At 43.8% G+C, this 20500-nt stretch overlaps 3 protein-coding genes across 4 annotated transcripts; 2 read left to right on the plus strand and 1 right to left on the minus strand.

The window, feature by feature from the left end:
• On the plus strand, positions 700-4767 carry LOC8064297 (protein PHOSPHATE STARVATION RESPONSE 3). Its single transcript, XM_002437504.2, has 8 exons — positions 700-904; positions 2036-2720; positions 2853-3066; positions 3164-3240; positions 3333-3372; positions 3460-3529; positions 3620-3689; positions 4238-4767. The coding sequence occupies exons 2-8, from the start codon at positions 2046-2048 to the stop codon at positions 4583-4585; spliced, it is 1494 nt and encodes a 497-aa protein (XP_002437549.2). The 5' UTR covers positions 700-904; positions 2036-2045; the 3' UTR covers positions 4586-4767.
• Positions 6462-15624, plus strand: LOC8064948. 2 transcript variants are annotated; one of them, XM_021450133.1, is made up of 3 exons: positions 6462-6781; positions 12116-13862; positions 15106-15624. In XM_021450133.1, the coding sequence occupies exons 2-3, from the start codon at positions 12383-12385 to the stop codon at positions 15381-15383; spliced, it is 1758 nt and encodes a 585-aa protein (XP_021305808.1). In that variant the 5' UTR covers positions 6462-6781; positions 12116-12382; the 3' UTR covers positions 15384-15624. The 2 variants fall into 2 exon arrangements, with proteins under 2 accessions (XP_021305808.1, XP_021305807.1); XM_021450132.1 differs by having other exon boundaries at positions 12134-13862.
• Positions 16285-18663, minus strand: LOC110431314. Its single transcript, XM_021450310.1, has 3 exons — positions 18467-18663; positions 18236-18386; positions 16285-16627 (listed from the first exon to the last, which is right to left on the minus strand). Exons 1-3 carry the CDS (start codon positions 18564-18566, stop codon positions 16600-16602), a joined length of 279 nt encoding a protein of 92 aa, XP_021305985.1. The 5' UTR covers positions 18567-18663; the 3' UTR covers positions 16285-16599.

Consider the following 20500-nt stretch of genomic DNA (forward strand, 5'->3'; position numbering starts at 1 on the left):
CGCGCTCCGATAAGTCATGACAAAAAGTACCGTTGACTAATTTGTTGTAAGAGAAAAACTTAACACTGCTGAATGACTGATATATTCGGTTGATAAGCTCAAGCGAACATGCTCAGAATCGATGAAACATGGTTTCACCATCTCCACGTTGATTTAGAAGAGTTGAAAGAAAAACAGCTTTTCTGAAATGTAGCGTTACCGTACTCGGATCAGAAGCTTTGAGTTCATGGCAAATACACCCAACTTTGTGGTTGCCACTCCTGTATTGTCGCACATGGTTTGCGATAGAACAAATATTATTAGCAGCAAGTTGGCACACATCGTTTCAAGATGGCAACATAATCATTACAGAAAAACACAGAGCATGCATGACTGGTGACAGCATTGACACTAAACCGAAAATGGGCTGGTTACAACCCCAGAAAATTTACTGCAAATGGTTGGTCGGATCTGACGTCTCTTGTGCACCTTCAATCTCAGGGTTTATATATAAGGAAAAAGAAATTCGGCTGATGGAGAGATGAGAACAGATGTGGACAAATCTTGAGAGGTAACCAAATCAGAAAAACAAACCAAAAAAAGGGAGGCTGCTCATTATTAACCCCCTTGAACTCGAAGAAGACCAAAAGCAAAGCAGCCAGCCAACCAACCATACCAGGATGGCACACACCAAGAAGGAGAGCACCGAACCAATGATTTGCAAGAAGAGAGATAGAAACCTATAGCCCTCCCAGAGAGAGAGAGAGAGAGAGAGAGAGAGAGAGAGAGAGAGAGAGAGGGAGGGAGATTTGGTCTTGGATAGGAGTGGAGAGAGTGGAGGCGACGGGTGGAGTGAGAGAGGATTGGCACTTGCAGCCTCCAGATTCTGAATCTCCTGCGATCCGTCTCGTCGTTGGAGTTTCAGGTGAGTCGTCGAGGTTACAAAGATCCTCCTCCTATCTGCAGTCACGCCGTTGTCTCCCCTATGCGTCCTTGGCTTCGGTTAACCACGATTTCTCGCCAGATTTTGCGATTCTTTGTGTTCGGGACTTCTGGTCTCACCAATCTCGAGAGGCAAAGGAGCCTCATTCTTGATTTGCCATTATTTTCTCCCATTTATTCTGGTTGGTAGCACTAGCGCTATGCATAGCAAGCATGCGTTGCGGCGAAGTTTATGCCCTTGCATTCCGTCCACCGATTGGAATTAGCAATTGCAGTGAAGTTTGAACCTTTGAACTCGTACGATTGTCTTCCTTTTGTTTTCGAGCTGTTTCCGAGATTTGACCTTGAGTCCTGTTCTGTTCAACAACTGCATGCCAAGTTTTCTCCCACAGTCCCACTTGACTTCTGAAGTTGTGAGTGCAGCACCTGAGCAGAGTATGGGCGTGTACAACATGCCTCACTGACGGGCAGCACAGCATGTACTCACCTGATAAAATGGATAGTTTTCTGGAATGCTTGTGGAATTTCGAATCCTAGCCTTTTGAAGACCACCTTACTTTATTTCCCCTTTTTTCGTTTTTTTTTGCGAAAAAAAATAAACACATTCGGTTACTTGGTTAGTAGTAAGTGAGAATTTGATTGCTGCGAAAACATCAGGAAACTCATGTATAGTACTAGGAGGTTTCTTCCTCCAGAGAGTAGTTTTCTGGGTTTTTAGAGCTGTTCTCTTTTTTTTCTCTCTCATTGAGCTACCGTGTGGAAACTTTACTGTATTTTTCCTGGCCATGTGACTGTTTGCTCAATTATGCCAAAATAAATCACCTGTTTGGTTTCCTAGGTGTTTTCATCTAAATACTGTACGAATGATCATCTGTTAGTCAAACAGAGGTCAGAACTACTGCTTATCTGAACAATAAGTTACTAAAACATGGAATTAGATCTATATGGGCTAAGCAAGCTTCTTCTTGTATGTATATTTATGTGGCATTTGTATTCACATTCCAAACAATAGGATTTCGTGTGTACTTTTCTAGTTTTATGTAACAAGCAGGCCTAATGAACTTTGCAGCATTACAGTGTTCTAATAACCATCAACATCGATTGTCATGTGCAGGCTGGTGATTATGGAGTCAGTAAACCATTTGCAAGCGATGAACTCTCAGAGTCTTCTTGCGATGGAGCAAATCGCTGCTTCCGACAAAACAGCACATGTCTCTGCACTTTCAGTTCATAAGCTGTTCGATGCTAAATTGGATCACCACAGCTTGATGGATGGCACCTCGGCATCCACGAGTCAGTCATCAAACATCAAGACCGAGTTGATCCGATCATCAAGCTTGTCAAGGAGCCTATCAGTTAACCTTCAGAAAAGAAGCCCTGAATCTGATCCTGAAAGCCCACAGTCTCACGTCTCACATCCTAAATTTTCAGAACCCATGTTCTCAAATTCTTCGACATTCTGCACAAGCTTGTTTTCGTCATCTTCGACAAAAACAGAACCATGCCATCAAATGGGCACTTTGCCTTTCCTGCCTCACCCCCCTAAGTGTGAGCAACAAGTTTCAGCTGGGCAGTCATCAAGCTCCTCTCTGCTGTTAAGTGGTGATACTGGCAATGGTTTAGATGAAGCTGAACAGTCAGATGATCTGAAAGACTTCCTCGATCTTTCTGGAGATGCTTCTGATGGCAGCTTCCAAGAAAACAATGCCTTGGCTTATGATGAACAGATGGAATTTCAGTTCCTGTCTGAGCAGCTAGGAATTGCCATCACTGACAATGAAAAGAGTCCTCATTTAGATGTAAGTTAACCGAGCCCCTACAGAAACACTGCTCCACTATAATTTGACGGTTTGGTCTTTGCAGCCCACCAGATCCTCTGTTCCATTTAATAGATTTTTTATGGTGATATTCCTCTGACACAATGTTTTTAGGACATATATGGCACACCACCACAGCTGTCATCACTTCCAATATCATCTTGCTCCACTCAGAGTATACAGGATCTAGGATCACCAGTTAAAGTCCAGCTTAGCTCATCTCAGTCATCTTCTAGCTCTGCAACAACTAACAAGTCAAGGTTGAGGTGGACACTTGAGCTTCATGAGCGTTTTCTGGAGGCTGTAAAAAAGCTTGAAGGACCTGAAAGTAAGTTGACCATTTTGCTTTATCTCTCACATGTTTTCAGGTTGTCTATATTTGACAGACCATTCTTAATAAATAGTTTGCTTTCATATCTTTACAGAAGCAACTCCTAAGGGTGTGCTGAAACTAATGAAGGTAGAAGGTCTAACCATTTATCATGTGAAGAGCCATCTGCAGGTTCAAGTGTACAATTGTTTCCAGTGAAAATTAATTCTCCCTTCTATGTTATCATTATAACTTACATTTTCTCTCCTATACTCTTCATATAGAAGTATCGGCTTGCGAAATATCTTCCTGGGCCTAAAGAAGGTAAGCTTAAATTACCTACTTACTGTCCTTTATAATAGCAGCTTTTTTTCTGAAAAGAACGAAAATCCAAATGCTTACTCTGTGTAGATAAGAAGGCTTCTTCGGAGGATAAAAAGGCACAAACAGGAAAGAGCGGCAGTGATTCAAGCAAAAACAAGTGAGTCCTCTGATCACTTAAGTAGGGAAACATGCACATAAGCATCACGATCTTAGAGTTTTACATCCCTTTCCTTAACATGTTTCTTAGGAATTTACAAGTGGCAGAAGCTCTAAGGATGCAAATCGAGGTTCAGAAACAGCTTCATGAACAATTAGAGGTGGGTATCAGAACATCCAGAGTGCGGCTATGTCATCACATCTCACAAGTTCTCACATGCTTGATAAATAAATTTATCCAAAATCATTCAAGGAATTAGTATGGAGTTTGATTTCAGTTCTATATGTCCACTTAATTGGGTTCTGTTCATCAGTCATCGCTATCCTTTCACTGGCCAACTTATATACAATCAATGAATACCTAAAAGAATTAATTGTATACTACTATAAATTTTGACCATAATAATTAAAATGTAATAATCAAAACCGAATATATTGCAGGCACCATGTACTAGCATGCCAATTTTTAGCACTGTGTAGCAACCTTTAGCTTTCAAATTCTTGCTAGAATTTAGCACATCCTTTAGGCCTTTGACATAGGCTTGTTTAGATCCACTGTTGCTAATTCTTAGTTGCTAACTATTAGCAATGTGGATCTAAACAGGGCCACCCCTTATCATGTCATATCTGAAATAGTCAGGGAACATGTAGTAACAGACACTCGATGATCAGATATTTTCAGTACTGATGATTTGAATTTCACCACCAGGTGCAAAGGCAGTTGCAGCTACGGATAGAGGAACATGCAAGATACTTGCAGAAAATACTGGAAGAGCAGAAGGCCGGCAGTTTGTCACTAAAAGCTCCAACCAAGGCACAAGCGACAGAGTCACCTGAATCGACATTAGATGAGGTAAGCACCACTCCGCAGCCATCCAGGAACAGAAATCCAGTTGTAGACACAGAATGCAAGTCGCCTGTAGACACAGAATGCAAGTCGCCGGCAAGGCCATCCAAGAACAGAATCCCAGTTGTAGACACAGAATGCAAATCGCCGGCAAGGATCAAGAGAACAAAAGTTCAGGTTGATCTCGAGAACGAGACCCTGTGTTCATAGCTGTGCGGAACGTTTGCACTCGCGTTTTACTTCAGGGGCTATTTGCTACCTGTTTGTAACTTGAACAACCATAGCATGTCTAGTTTTCTGTTGATACCTTGCATGAACTGGACTTCAGATCTTAGCCATTGTATTATATTGTTCGACTTTGGAATGGAATGGAAATTAGGGATTATGTTTGATTTTTTTTCCCCAATAGGACACTTAGGTTTGGATTGCTATGGATTTTTTTTTCTTAAATACATAGCTTTCTCGGTGCTACTTTACCTCAGTCTTAGAGTATTCACGAACATGGCTAACATTTTGTACCCCGTTGTTGAAGTTGAAGAATGTATGGTTACCCTCTTGCCAGGAACATGGCTTGCTCAACCATCGAACCTTTCTTCTCCATCTCTAGGGCTTTAGCCGTACCACTCGCACATGTTATCCTACGCTGAGGTGAATGCCATGATCTACAGATCCACAAACAGGGTACACTGAGCCACAGAAGTTGGTAAGGCATTGGCGGAGGTGGGGTTTGCGAAGAGAAAAGAGGTTGCATTAGAGTGGGGAATAACATGGAGACAAGAAAGCTTCTAAAGGGGCTTTGTTCGTTTGATCCCAAATAAACGGAATTTGATGTAGGGGATTAAATTTTCTAGAAGTCAAAATCATCCTCAACCCCTTTCTCCCCCGTCTAATTTCTATGATTTGGATCGAACGAATAATACCTAATAAGGAAAATAGGTTGGTGGAGCTCAGTCATATGGAATTACTATGGGGTGGATGAGGCTAGGATGTGCCATGTGTCCCGATGTTGGCTAGGTAGAGCTATGTCCAGATGTTATGGAGTAGATGGTGTTGTACAACACCGTATACTTGATTGTGCATCCGCTTGACCAGAACAATGAGCCAAAATGTTTGGTTAGCCTCTCCTAAAGTCTTGTCAGCTAAATCTAGTTCAATTTAGTCGCTTTTCATCCAAACACTATGGTTAAATAGACTTTATCCAACCAATTACCAAATTATCCCTAGAAGGGACTAAAAGGAACTAAATTAAAAAGGACTAAAAGGCATCTTTTAGTTTTTTTAGTCACCCAAACTAAACACTCAGTAATTAAAGTTCACTCCACCACCTAGTGACTATTTAGATGAATAAATAGTTCCCATCCAATAACTTTTCGCTTCATCATATTAAATATCTAGACACATGCTAGTGGTCCTAGACAGCTATGGAGGCACCTTGACTAGAATACCAGTAACAAATCAACATAAACATCGGTATAAGCTAAAATTCAGCCCCGCTTTAGCTTGAGAATTTTTGATATTTATCCCGTTATTCGTGTATCTCTCAACATTTGTACCTTAATTCACATGTCATTTGAAATATAATTATGTTGCTGCGAATTGCTGAGATTTAGTCTCTGTTTGATTGTCCTATATAGCCGTATTTTTCCCTAGCCAACGTTATTTTTCTCTCACGATAAATCAACGAATAATACTTTTAGCCACGACTTTTCAGTCAGCAGAATAGACACTTAGGCTTTTTTTTAGGATTTCTCCCTTTTATTAAATCTAGCAACCTCTTATTAGGCTTGTTTAGTTTCAAAAATTTCTTAGTTTTGGGTACTGTAACATTTTCGTTTTTATTTGACAAATATTGTCCAATCATGGACTAACTAGGCTCAAAAGCATCTCGCGATTTATAGGCAAATTATACAATTAGTTTTTATTTTCGTCTATATTTAATGCTTCATGCATATGCCGCAAGATTCGATGTGACAGAGAATTTTGAAAAGTTTTTTGATTTTTTTTTAACAAGGCCTTACTGTTTAGGACATGCAAAAAGACTGGACTGCCCCTCTCTAATTTCACAAGTCTCGGACTCCCGCCGCCTCGCGACGCGACTTCACGCAGTCGGACGCCCGCGACCGCGGCTCCCCTTCCCCGCCGCCGACCCGAGCATCGCCGTGGGCCTCAGCCGCCCACAGCCGGCAAGGTCCCCCGCCGGCCGGCCTGCTGCTCCTCCTCCACCCTCCCCAAGCCCTCGGCTCCTCCAGACTCACCCCCAGCTGGGCCGACCAACCCAGCACGCAGAGGCGCTAGGGTTTGGGGCCCTGTGTCGACCACCAGAGGGTCGCCCCCTTCGCCTTCCACAGGCCAGCGGGTGAAGGGGCCGCGATCGCTTTGCTCCAGCGGCTCCATGGCTTCTCCAGGGTAAGAGCCCCAATCCTAAACCTTTCTACTGCATGTTTAGGTTCCTAGTGATTTGGGGCACAATCTGTGTAAAAATTTTCTCTTGAGGAGTATGGGAAGTTATGGGAAGGAGAATGGACCATTTTTTTTATGCAAACTCGCTGAGACTCTTATTCAGACACACTCGGTTCAGCACAATCGCGAACCACAATTTTAGATACAAAACTAGGGAGGGGATCAAACCAAACATGGGATTGATCCGGGTCCCAACCAAGACTCAGGGCGAGCTCGCTCGTGCGCACTCCTATTACATGATCTAGAGATATGAGAAACTTGTACAGAATCAAAACACAAAGAAATCAGCTCCCTAGCTTCTTTATAGAGGACAGATGCTGGACTACGATCACGTTCATTGGACTGTAAAGCCTTTACTGTATTCATTGAGTCTGACTCAAGGACGATGCTGCCAATACCATGGCTCGGCGCTGCTTGCAGAGCCGCAAGACATGCCTGAACTTCAGAACAGTCAGCGTCATGAACAGCTCCCAGTGAACCAGACCCTGCCAATACTGCATGGCTGTTGTGATCTCTAATTACAAAGCCCCAGCTCCCTGTCTTAGTTTCAGCAAAAAAGGCACCATCACAATTGATTTTGAGTATACCCATTGGCGGCCGAATCCGTCTGTCTGGTGGTCGCAGTGCTATGTTCACCTCCTTTCTTGCAGGGTTGGATTCGATCGCTAGCATGGTAGCTCGGTGGGCAACTTGGCCTAGGGAGCGCACACCTTCTCCTGCATTTGTTTTGTTCCTAGCCTCCCACCACGAGTATAAGAGCATGATCACCCACATGCTTACATCGTCCCAGAGGGCCAGGATGGCCAAAATCATTTCTGCAGCCGAACGCTTATGTATCAATTCAGTCCGTATATCTTCTAGCATTACTTCCCTCCAACATCTAACAACAAACTTACATTTTAGGAAGCAGTGACCCCCATCTTCATTGAGCCTCCAACACACTGGACATCTGGTGTCTGTGTCCATTCCTCTTCTCTTAATATTCATTAGAAAAGGGAGACTATTGTGTGCCAGTTGCCAGACAAACTGTTTGATTTTGGTGCACAATTCAAATGCCAAACATGCTTCCTTTCTAGCCGCTTGCACGCCTGCCCATTAGATGATTCACCTTTCTGTTTCCTTGCTTTCTGTATCGATAAGTCGTGAAGAGTATGGTAGGTTGATTTGACAGAGAAAACCCCTTTCTTATCAAAGTGCCATGCCAGGACATCCTCCCTACCCATCTGTACCGGTATGGCAATTATATGTTGCACATCTTCCTCCCCAAAAAATATCTCTGACCAGCACCTGGTCCCAATCACCTGTATTTTGGTCTATCAGATCAGAAATATGAGTAATCAAGGTATGCCCCCTCGGAGTAATAGGCATTCTTGTAACACCACGGGGTATCCATGGGTTGAGCCAAATCTTGATCGAATTTCCATCACCGACACACCATATTAATCCATCCTTTAAAGCTTTGATTCCCCGTAATATACTTCTCCACGTATATGAAATCCCAGGGGCCTCCTTTGCATCCAGCAGGCCACAGTTCCGATAATACTTGGCTTTGAGCACCTGGCCGCAAAGAGAGTCTGGAGTCATGAGCAGCCTCCATGCTTGCCTAGCCAGCATGGCCAAGTTGAATAGGTGTAAATCACGGAAGCCCAAACCTCCTTCCTCCTTTCTTCTGCACATAGTATCCCATGAAATCCAGTGCATTTTATTCTTGTTGTCTTGTTGTGACCACCAATAGTGTCGGTGTTTTATCCCAGGGGGCTAGCACCAACGAGTGAATTTATGTGCGTGCTCCCTCTTCTGGATGGTGATGCAACAAGAAACAACAAGAGTTTATCCTGGTTCGGGCAAAGAAGGCCCTACGTCCACACAGGGGGGAGATTGTATTATCTTGCACCGAAGCACTTGTACAGGGGTGAACACAAGTGAATGTGAGTGGGGCAGCAGTGGGGAGGATAGAACATAAGGTTCTATCTCCTCAAGGTCTAGCAGTGAGTAACTAGGGTTTTTTGTGTTGTTGCGTATGCGAGCGTTGTTTTTTCAACCAGAGGACCTTGCCCTGTTCTAAGTCCTGGCGTCCCCTTTTATAGGCCAACGGGAGGCACAGGGTTACATGGTGCTAGGGCTATCGTGGGCTTTGGCAGGGATGAGGATGCTGGTCAAACCGAGGCCTCCGTACCGGCGTGGCTCGACGGGTCTTGTAGTAGCGTACTTGGCGATGATGGCACATGTATTCTCTTGCGTGAGACCGTGTTTGACGCCTGACAGCATGCGCGTGTAGCTCTTCAGGCGTTGCGTCGAGAGTTGTTAGAGCGCTGACTGGTCCTGAGAGGTCTTTCCTAGTAGAGCATCCGATGGCCTTGAGGGCTGGGTGGATTGGGCACATTCCGTACAAGGAAGTGTTGACAATGATACCTCGAGGGGCCGTTTGACGAAACGTTACGCCGGGCAGGGCAGTACCGCCCTGTACCTTTCTCCAACTCCCAGATAGAGTCGGTAAAAAGTAAGACATGACGGGGGTACGACCCATCATCATGGTTGCGGCTGCCATGGCATTAGGTGGGAGCCCATCAGACGCATTAAATGCCCTAGATCCCGTACCGAGGGCAGGCAGACGAGACGCGTTCTGCACTCGAGGCCGTGTGATTTGCTCGACCCTGATCCCGTAATCGAGAGGTACACAGACTCGAGGCCCGGGTGTTCGCTCGAGCGTCTTCCATCGTCGAGACATAGGTCGAGCGGCGCGTCGTCGGCGTCTAGCGTGTCTCGAGTAGAGGGTGACAAGCGTATGTTTGTCTGAGCTGACATGGCCCGCCACTGGGCCGGCCCAGTGTGCTTCGCATGTTGGGCTTTCTTCTACTGGTCGGAGTAGATGGGGTAACATTTATTTACCAGGGTTTTATTCCTTTAGTACATAAATATGGGTACCCCCTTATTGATATCCTTGACAAATAGCAACAAATCATCGTGCTAATCTCATCACATAATGTTTTTGTCAGGTCAAAACATGACATTGCGTATGTGGGAATAGCCTGAGCAACGGCCTTAATTAGAATTTCTTTGCCTGCTTTAGAGAGAAGTTTTTCTTTCCACCCTTGTATTCTCTTCCACACCCTATCCTTCAGATAAGCAAAAGTTCTTGATCTCGATCGGCCCATATATACAGGGAGACCCAAGTACTTTTCATTCCTCGCTTCTGTGGATATATTCAGGATGGACAGCATATCATTTTTTTGTCTCTGTTTTTGTATTCTTGCTGAACATAATAGAAGATTTATCTTTGTTGATAGTCTGCCCCGAGCACTCTTCAATCTTCATACACCGCTAAAACATTTTGCAGGTGACATGTTCATTAGCTTTCAGAAGTAGCAATGAGTTGTCTGCAAACATAGATGATTAATACTCGGTGCTCCAGCACATACACGCACCCCTTCTGATTCCCCTCTTTCTTCGGCATTATCCAACAGAGATGAAAATCCTTCCGCACAGGTCAAGAACAAATAGGGAGAGATTGGGTCCCCTTGTCTTAATCCACGTTCAGATACAGTTTCCTCTGTAAGATCGCCGTTAATCTTGACTTTATATGAGACCGATTTCACACACCTCATCACTGTGTTGACCCAAGTCTCATGAAAGCCCATTCTCAACATCATTCTCCTCAGAAAAGACCACTCAACACGATAGTAGGCCTTACTCATATCATAGTACCAGTTGGGAAAGAGATTGGAGCAACAGGGAATATAACCGAGGGGCTGGACAGGCGTCCAAACCATCTGAAATGAGAGAGGGGCACTACTGTCTCTTCCCCTTACCCAAACTGTGAAAAGAGCCCCTGGAATTAATAAAAGGAAGGAATCCTCAAAAAGCCTAAATCTCAAAGCAATTCGCAGTCACAGGGTTATATTTCAAAAGACCTGCGAATTGGGGTACAAATGTTGAGAGGCGCGCGAATAATGTGTTAAATATCAAAATTTATCCTTCAGCTTCACTCTAACTTCCCCGTTCACCCCGCTGCGCTCGGCACTCGCTCCCTCTACGACTGGGCTGCGGCGACGGACACGAAGTGCCCAGGTCTTCATCGGGCCTTCTTCGCCAGGTCTTGGAGTGGTGCTTAGCCCACGGCGAGCACCGAAGGTATGCCCCACCCGGGCACTTCTGTTCCCTTGATGCCGTGCGGAACCGACAACCGATTACCCAAACCCTAGCTTTGGCAGCTTGGCTATGTGTATTTTGATGATCTGTTCTAGTTTCAAGCGCATACATGTAATGCCTGAGAACTTCGGTTCTTATGCGAGAACTATTGGGTGTAGATGCGTACAAACCATGGCCATTACTGGATCCACTTTCTGTGATGTGCGATTTTGAACATCCATCCGCCCAAGGTCTGGGTAGGTCCTTCTGATCCATTGTGTGAGAGATCCATCCATGGATCGTAGTGCTGCTTGCATGGATGATGGACCACAAGGGGTGGGGTGGTGTTGTATTAGCTCTCTGTATGATTGTAAGGAGTGAAAATGGTATATTCTCCAACATGGGGATGGAGACTCACAAAAGCTTTGGGATGGGGAGCCTTGGACGCAAGAACTCTTTTGTCTCGTTTGATTGTGTTTTAATTTTCTATTCCCACCTCCACGTGGCGGGTATTAAAACTAAGATGTCGTGTGCCCATGCCCCTCACGTGGTGGGTATAAAAGAGGTCTGTTTATTTAGCTATTCAACATATTTATTTAATGTGCATGTGATGCAAGCAGTTTTGCGTTTTTCACCCATCAACTCTGCTGCATCGATCAGCATCTGGAAAAGAATGGCATCTCTATTGTCATTATTATGCTTTGCCCTCTAAATATGCGTCATCGATCATTATTGCTGAAATAAAGAAATGCTGCACAAGTAGCTTTTATCCCAAGGCATAAGGAAATGCATTAATATGTAAGGTTCATTGCAATTTGCAAATCATTGGACCTTCAAATTTGTAGGACTGATGTATAGACAATTGTATCCATGTTTATAATCCAATTGTACGCTTCTCATGGCAGCATGTTGAAAATGGCCAATTATTGAGCTTGCTTCTCACAGTTACTGTTAATTCATTGTATTGATTCTCAAATATCTGTAGCTCAGGCAAAGATAAGCTTGTTATTTTTAAATAAACAAAATCCTGCAGCAAATAATTAGTGTTTTTTAAAACCATTTATTCTTGACAAGGAAGCACCTTAAGTCCTTAGCTCCTCTAGTTTATGCTGCTTTTGGGAATAAAACACTATTAAACTAATTTCCTAACAGCCTATGTTTTCTTTTCAGGATTGTGCATCAAGAATACTTTTTGTCAAGGAATTCAATTGAGGAATGCAAGAATTAGGATAGGCCAATTAGAATTATTTTTTTGTTGGCGTATCCTGAGTTTCCTCTGATAAGGATCGTATCTACCTGGGTCAATTTTACCAATCATTTTTGCAGCCAGCTGCCTTAGCTACATACTACAAAGGTCAAGGGGATTTTCTTTGGTGGACTGCTTCTACCTTCAGTTCACACTTTTGCAGCCAGCTGCCGATGGCAACCACAAAAGCAAATGCTAATGCTGTTTATTCGAATGCAAATTCTTCGAGGCAGGGAGGCCAAACTTCAAGAGCTAGTGGTCCTCAAAATGTCTGCGTAAGTAATATGCAAGCAGAGCTATCATCATCGTCATCAGGCCATGAAACCAAATCATGCATCCGCTCTGTGGACCACTCTTTGTCACATAAGCCTGAATCAGAACGCTCGATGGAAGCAACTGATAACCTGGATTCTCTTGTAGCAAATTCAATAGGCAGGCTTGTCTTTGAGGCTGGTCTTGAGCCTGATTTTGTTCACTTGCCGTCTTTTAAGCGCGTGATTGATTTACTCACCCGTGGGGCTCAGATTGCAATGCCTTCTTATGAATATATTCTGCAAGTGCAACTGAATGAAGTTCAAAAGCGTGAAAAGGCTATGAGGCAACACTGGGAGAGAAGAGGCTGCAGTTTGATATTGGATAGCTGGAAAAGCCGGTGTGGGAGAAGCCTCATTAGTGCTTTTGTGCATTGCAGAGAAGGGATGTTTTTTCTCAGATCCATAGACATCTCCACAATATTTGATGATGTTGATGAGCTTGCAGCAATGGTTTGTTGTTTGATTGATGATATCGGTGTCCACAACATTGTTCAGGTCATCACCAATAATGTTTCACCACATATGCAAGCTACAGAGCATGCTGTGCTAAAGAAACATGACCAGTCATTCATATTCGCAGTATGTGCTGATCATTGCATCAATCTTCTGCTTGAGAATATAGCTGAACTGGGTCACGTGAAAGATGTCCTAACGAAGGCAAGGGAAATCATGATGTTTTTGTATGGTCATGCACTTCCCATGGAACTGATGAAAAAGTTCTTTCATTTTGACTCTGAGATCATAAGCAATTCTAACTTGAAATCGGTGGCTAAGTTTCTCACGCTTGAGACCCTAGTGTCTCAGAGGGAAAATCTGATGGAGATGTTTAGCTCGCCGAACTGGGTTTCCTCTGATCTGGCTTGTACAAGTCTGTCCATGCATATATGTGAGGTAGTACAAACAGATAGTGCATTTTGGAGTGCTGCTGATAATGTTTTGAAGGTTACTGGCCCACTTATCAGTGTTTTGTATAAATTGGAAAAGGATAATTGTCCAGTGAGTGTCCTGTATGATGCCATGGATAGTGCAAAAGAAAGTATAAAAAAAAATCTTGGTCATGAGCATGGTAAGTACTGGCAGATGATTGATCACATATGGGACAATTATTTGCATTCCCCAATCCATGCTGCTGGTTATATTCTCAATCCAGGACTCTTTTACGCTGACCGGTACCGCCATGATTCTGAAATCAGCAGTGGCATCACGACCTGCATTATCCGAGTGGCTAGAAGTCATTATCATGCATTGCATGTAGCTGAACAAATAGATCTATATCAAAGAAGATCAGGTTTGTTTGATTCAGATTTAGCAATTCAGGAAGCTACTGGGACACCTCAAGGTAAATGCCAGTCCTGATTCACTGTGTGAACCCCTTTGATTTAAATATTTCAGGACATTTTAATCTGTACCTTTCTTCTGGTTTCCCACCTTCATAGTCTGTCTGTTATTTGATGTGATGTGATGCTCTTTTGTGTTGCTACTAAGTGCCGTTATTTCTGGTTTATCCAAACTTTAATTAAACATATTAGATCTGGTTAGGATGCTTGAACTCCATACCAACTTAAATAGAGCAGGAGTACCATTCTCCAGAGTACAAATTGTTATGTACATGCAATATTGCCTAAGGCAGAAGTCATGGTTCTTTCCCGCTAATGAATAATGTCATGTTCACACAACAATCTGTGCAGCCACAGCTGCACTCACCTCGCTGCCTGCCACAATTGCTCCTCTGTTCCTTTTGGCAAGTTAATGCCTTGTCATGATATATCTCCTAAGTTGCTTTCATTGAACATACCATGCATGCTTGTCTACTAATCCCAAGGTAGACGCTAATGTTAATTAGTTAATGAAGGTTTGGGTTAAAGAAAGGCCCATGCTAAGTTAAGTAAACAATAACTCAGGTTTAAATAATGCCACGTCCAGTCATTAAAGTATGATGTTCAGACGAGAAACAGCCGGAAAAATTGTTTTGCTTGTCTGAAATCTCGTGTTTTATGACTGGAGGCAGTAGACTAGTAGTTTTGCAATACCCCCATATAGTTGGAGGCTACTCCCTCCGTTTTAAATTATAGACGTTTTGGCTTTTCTATATTCATAGCTTTTTCTATGCACCTAGATATATGTTATTTCTAGATACATAGTAAAAACTATGAATCTAAAAATGCCAAGACGTCTTATAATTTGGGAGAGAGGAAGTACATTTGATATATGCTTCTATATGCTATGGTGTGAGGCCTTTGCTCCCATGATAATTTGTCTCCAGATGAAATGCCATATCTGTTTTTTTTGTTTCAAGTTCATGATTTGCATTTTGATACCCACTGTAGATATGCTTCATATTTGTTACCTTGTGTCTGTCCTTGAAAATGACTAATGCATGTTCCAACTAAGTTATCTTTCAACTTGCTTAAGTTACCACATTCAACAGAAGTTAGTCTGTGTCCTCGGTGGATTAAATGGTGTAGAACCAGGAATTTGCTTTGAACTGTTACAAAGAAAAAAAAAGAATAGAAACCTACCAGTATGGTAATTCCGTTGAAGCAGTTGTGTCCTTACCTGTGTTTACCTGAAACAAATCGCAGATGTCTGGTGGGAGAAACATGGGAGTGGCACGAAGGAGCTACAATCTTTTGCTGCTCGGATCCTAGGCCAGACATGCTTTGGCGCTACTAGGTACAACCTCGACAAGAGCTTAACCGAGAGGCTGCACACCGAGAAGCGTTCCTTGGCCGATCAAGAGAGGTTCCGCAACATGGAGTACATCCATTACAACCTTCGCCTCGTGAATGCAGTGCCTCGCCTGAACGGTCCTAAGCATGGTAAGGTCACTGCTCAGCTCAGCGACTGGGTGTCAGCATAGCACACCGCCTGCTCGCCCGTCGCCCCTGGTGGCGCGGCGAACCGGCTTTTGAGCCGGGGGAGGACATACCGTGGCGTGGGCATTTCCAACAAATTGGAGGCCTGGGAAACCTTTGTTGTTAAACCAGACTTTTCCTTTTTGGCTGGATGGGTAATTTCCATCTTCAGAGGTTGGATAATTAATTTAGTGCATGAAGGAAATGGTTTCGCTGACTAACGACGGTTTGTGTGTTTGTTTCTTCTTTAAATTTTTTTTAAAAAAGGGTCATCGCTGGTTTTTGCACTCCTAACGACTGGTTTGTTGTGCGTATCGAGTCGTGGAATTGCATATACTACTGCTACTGTAGTTCAGTGAGCCGCATTACTAGCAGTTATGGCCGCCGTAGCAGCCAGCAGCGGCATGGAGCAGTAGCAGCTTGAGTGCTTTTGGGCAGCGTGGCCACGGGCAGTGGGAGAGCGCGGTGTATAGGTTGACGGAGCCGGTGGAGGCGACGAGAGCAGTCGTGGCGGCAAGCGCGACGGCTCTGGGCAGCACCCAGCCCGCAGTCCGGTGGGCAGCCCAAGGCAGCCGGCTCCAGCTCCAAGGGCGCCCCGTGGCCCTCCTACAATCCGTGGGCCAGGTCCATCTAGATGTGTGGCCTCCCCTCGCGCCCCTGCCGGTGCGCGTACCGTACCCCAGCAGGCCCTTCTGGCGCAGCCTCAGCAGCCGGCCTCTGCCGTGGACTCTGCAGGACAGTGGGCTGCTCCTCCTCCTGGGTTTTACAGCCCACTTGCTGGGCTGTCCCTGGCGTCGACATTCAGCATCATGACACTGAATCAGCCCCAGAACAGCACCTTCAGTTTCCATCTTTATAAATGCCATCATAAGCCAATGACTAGAGCTGAACTTAACAAACAAAAACTTCGCACAAGAGAAGGCAGTACATTGATATTCCAAAGGATAAGTGGTTCGCTGGTTCTCTTCATTCCTGTGCAGGTATATGTACAATCTATACAATTATAAGGTCCTTACTTTATAAGGTCATGCAATATACAGTTGATGCGCTAGTATCATAAGCCTGACGCATCCTCATGCAGGAAGCTCCCATTAAATGCTGATATATATTCTCTTCTAGAAAACCGCCGTCATCAGCAGCATTGCATTCTAACTAGAACTAGGGAATTCGCATACGACAGTGTGCAACTGGCACTTATTACAAAGTGCTGACTCTTTTCTCTTAAGATGTCCCTTCTGATTTGCTGTTCCTGTTAGTAGGGAACAAAAATCAGGTTAGTGATTTGTGAAAATGTGTGCATGTGAAAGAGTACAGTCATTTTCTGCTGCTTCATGATCTATCTGCCTGAAACTAAAACAGTTTGCAGTTGCAAACATAGTGTAACTTTTGCAGTAAGCACACTATGATTTAAACATTGGGGTAATATCTTGGTTTGAGAAAAACATTGGGGTAATATCTGAAAACAGAAGCAACACTCTAAAAGTCTAAATAGCAGAGGGTTTTTAAGCACCCAAAATACATTACTGTTACTGCTAGCTATCTTGACAGAACGCATGATACAATTTGCTAGTATTAGTAAGCGTGGTATATTGTAAAGTTATAGAATGGATTTAAAAACAAACACATCCCTGTGAGTAATCAAAAGGTTCTAGTCTTCTAGAAAGCATCAAACCATTCCTGGCCAAAGTTGGAAACACTCTCAACCACTTGTGTATGATGTAGGTAGCAAATGGAGCCACAGCAAACTCAAACAATGTTCTTTCGCCCTGAGGTTTTATGTACTTGCTGATCACTTAAAGGAAGGAATGACACTAAGGAGCAATGGAAATGTATGATGAACTAAAGGGTGGCACCTACTTCCTTGCAGTAATATTAGTAGTGCCATTGCAGGTCAAGATAAAATATGAAAACTTCAAGGTTTAAGGAGACAGCAAGATAAATCACATTATATGAGTTTATAGATAGTCATGTTTCCAGAATACATGCTCATGATGTACAGTATACAAAGTGCAATTACTAGTGGTTTAAATGAGAAAGGATAGCTATTTCAACAACAACTCATTTTTTACTAGATAAACCACCTTGAATCCTGCTAAAGATATTGGCTTTATTTTTCTTCCATCCCTATCCAAAGTATCCAGTTCCCAACTATGCCTAAGTAATTCAATAGCAAAATACAATTTCTGAGAGAATAGGATTGCAGGTATTCGCAATACAAGGTGAAAAAAAAAACCTGTTGTAAGGAACAAACATGGACATAGTTATAGCTTTCAAGTACCAATATATCAATTTGTATGGACTAAAGTTTGAAATGTCTAGTCTTTTCTTTGGATTGCAGCAAACAGCTTTACTTTAGCACCAATAGTAGGCACGACAAGAAATGTAGGAATTTGAGATAGGCATCCAGAGGGTAAACACGAAGAACACAAAAATGTAGGTAATGATAGCTTCAGGTCCTTTAGGCATTGTACCAAACTGCAAATGAAGTTTAATCATGTTTGAAATACTGAAATAGATAGCTTAAGCAACTTTCCCTGCTTCAATTTAACTATAATTGCGACCACACGTCCACACGAAGAGCTGCAGCGTCAACATAGGCCTAACCAGATCAGATAGTGGGTGCGCATGCGGTATGCGGACACAGTCCTAAACTCCTAATCTACAACCTACTGCAATCGAATTGAACAAAAGTTTCATTCCATGTTTGGTTCAGCAAAATACCCTAAGCATTCAGTCTGGAACGAATTGAAAAAAAGCTGGCCAGTCAGTTTCCACATAAATCATCAGCACCTAAACATCCAGATGAACAAAAGGAGGGAAGAGGCTTGTGTGGTCGTGCGGGAGGTAAAGCTTTCACCTCTGGGCGGCCTCGGCCTGGTTCTGATAGAACTTGGCGACGCGGCCGCGGTTGGCTGGCTTGGGTCTAGAGGGCTTCTTCGGGCGCAGGCCGGCGATCTCCTGCACCAGCGGCACGTGCACCAGCACCGTCCTCCACGCCACGTACCAACCTGGGGAGACGAACGAAGCGGATCAGGGAACCCGCGCACGCAACTGGGTAATCGATAGAGCGAGGGGAGGGGTGGCGTACCGAGGAGGATGAGAGTGAAGACGAAGGCAATGGCGACGACGGGGCGGGTGAGGAAGACGACGGCGACCTCCGATGCAGCCGCCAGGCCGCCGCTCGCCATGGGGCCGGCGGCAGCTCAGTTCCGGTTCCGGCCTTGCAAGTTCCAATGAGGGGGATCCGCTCGCAAGGCTACTGAGTATTGGGCCTATGGCATGCGGGGCCCGCGGAACTCGTTGGAGCAAAGTAGCCTGTTGCAACGCGCCGTTCCATTTTGACTTTGACATGCAAGAAAAGTGAATTGGCGCAGAGGAACAAGCTCCCGCCAAAACTTAACCTCGCCATCTACCAACGGCAGGCAAAACCTAGACGTAGGTAACCTAGTACCTAATCTATACACAGCCGCGCGGCGATTCAGCAGCTCATCTTCCTCTACGACGGCGAACCAGCCGCTGGACAGGAAGGGAATCTGCTGAACCGCCACCGGCGATGCGAATCGCCCTTTTTTCGCCTAAGGCAACTGTAGCGAGGGGAAAGAGCGATCCTGAGCGATGGCGACGAGGCGAAGACGGCGTTGTCGCTGCGGAATAAATCTTCTACACCCCTTCTTCGTCACGGCGGTGCTATGCTCAAGCGCCGCTGGTGGGGCCTGGGAGTTCTTGGCGTGAGCCCAGGACCGGCGATTCAACTTCGTCTTATCCAGGTGATTTTGTAGCTGGCTTTTTTTTTGCTTTGATACAGGTGTGTTCGTGGATGCTGTGGTTTGTGGCTGGCCGGATCTGGCTCCGTTCCCCCTTGACGACGACGGCGAGCTCAGATCCGGGAGCGGAAGGAGTTGGGGCGCGGCCCCGGTCGATGGGCGACCGTCGTTGGCTACTTCCCATCTCCTCGATGGGAGACTATTTCGACTCCTTTTCAAAGCCGGTGTGCGATGGGACTCCTTCTGCTCATGGTGGTGACCGACTCTTTCTTCGGTGGCGGTGGCTGGCGACGAGGTGGATGGTCATGGAGGCTTCATGAAGGATCTAGGGGCTTTGTTGTAATCTTTTTATTTTCTAGGGTCCTTTGTGTAGATTGGCTGGAACAGATGTACCTGTATCGTACATGTACGTGTCTGTATTTGTACTCTTGTTCTCCTTAACTTGAAATACAGATACGTTTTATCAAAAAAAAAGTGAATTGCCAAAGTTTTATGTGCAACCGGTTTGTCGAAGTACTCCCTCCTCCCGTCACGGAACAATGCAATTATAGAACCATGCTAATCAAATATATTTAAGTTCAACCAAATTTATAATAAATAATATTTATATTTATTATTTTAAAATAAATTTATTATAAAAATATATTCTACAACTAATCTAATGAGACTTATTTTATTTCATAAATAATAGCACTTTTTATATAATTTTAGTTAAAATTGAATATGTTTGATTTTTCGATATGTGAGAATTATTATTTTTGGATAGAAAGAGTAGAAATATAACCACTCACAATATTTATGTAAAATCACCTGTTGACTGAGGCTACTGATATCTTATATATGTTTTTTTTAAAAAAAAACATAAAATTTGCACGTGAACCCAAGACACAATTGTTCATCAGCAGATACGAGACTAATATTCCTGTACTAAAAACAGAATTAAGATTGTAACGAGACTAATATTCCTGTACTAAAAGCTAACCGACAATCTAACGAAGCAGCACAATTGTCAAAAGCTAACAGACGAAAGGGGTGTTTGGTTGGAATGATGGAATGTAAAATATTAAAATTTCTAAAGTTATATTTGATTCTATTCAAAACTTAGAATTTATTGTCCTCGTGAGAGCCTCTTAAGGCTTTTTTTGGCCTCTTGAGACCAAAATTCAAAATAGAGAATAACCAATTTTTTTTTGCCAGAAAATTTACATAGTATTTAGTACTACTATGCAAAATGATGAATCAAAACCCAAAATTTTATAGAATAGAAGGAGAACTAAACATCCTCTAATTAGCTCGTCGACTAGGCAAGGCTCCTAGGCATACGATTCCATATGCCTAGGGCCAGGATGCCAGCCAGG

The sequence above is a fragment of the Sorghum bicolor genome, chromosome 10, assembly GCF_000003195.3.
Source record: "Sorghum bicolor cultivar BTx623 chromosome 10, Sorghum_bicolor_NCBIv3, whole genome shotgun sequence".
In the NCBI taxonomy this organism is placed as follows: Eukaryota; Viridiplantae; Streptophyta; class Magnoliopsida; order Poales; family Poaceae; genus Sorghum; species Sorghum bicolor.

Bases quoted from the DNA above. Each gene is read 5' to 3' on its own strand.
- LOC8064297 (XM_002437504.2), top strand. From the start codon at position 2,046: ATGGAGTCAGTAAACCATTTGCAAGCGATGAACTCTCAGAGTCTTCTT. The intron at 3,241-3,332 runs GTTCAAGTGTAC...CTCTTCATATAG, and splicing joins ATGTGAAGAGCCATCTGCAG to AAGTATCGGCTTGCGAAATA. The intron at 3,530-3,619 runs GTGAGTCCTCTG...CATGTTTCTTAG, and splicing joins AGTGATTCAAGCAAAAACAA to GAATTTACAAGTGGCAGAAG.
- LOC8064948 (XM_021450133.1), top strand. From the start codon at position 12,383: ATGGCAACCACAAAAGCAAATGCTAATGCTGTTTATTCGAATGCAAAT. The intron at 13,863-15,105 runs GTAAATGCCAGT...AACAAATCGCAG, and splicing joins AGCTACTGGGACACCTCAAG to ATGTCTGGTGGGAGAAACAT.
- LOC110431314 (XM_021450310.1), bottom strand. From the start codon at position 18,566: ATGGCGAGCGGCGGCCTGGCGGCTGCATCGGAGGTCGCCGTCGTCTTC. The intron at 18,387-18,466 runs GTACGCCACCCC...TCGTCTCCCCAG, and splicing joins CTTCACTCTCATCCTCCTCG to GTTGGTACGTGGCGTGGAGG. The intron at 16,628-18,235 runs GTGAAAGCTTTA...CCCTACTAACAG, and splicing joins CAGGCCGAGGCCGCCCAGAG to GAACAGCAAATCAGAAGGGA.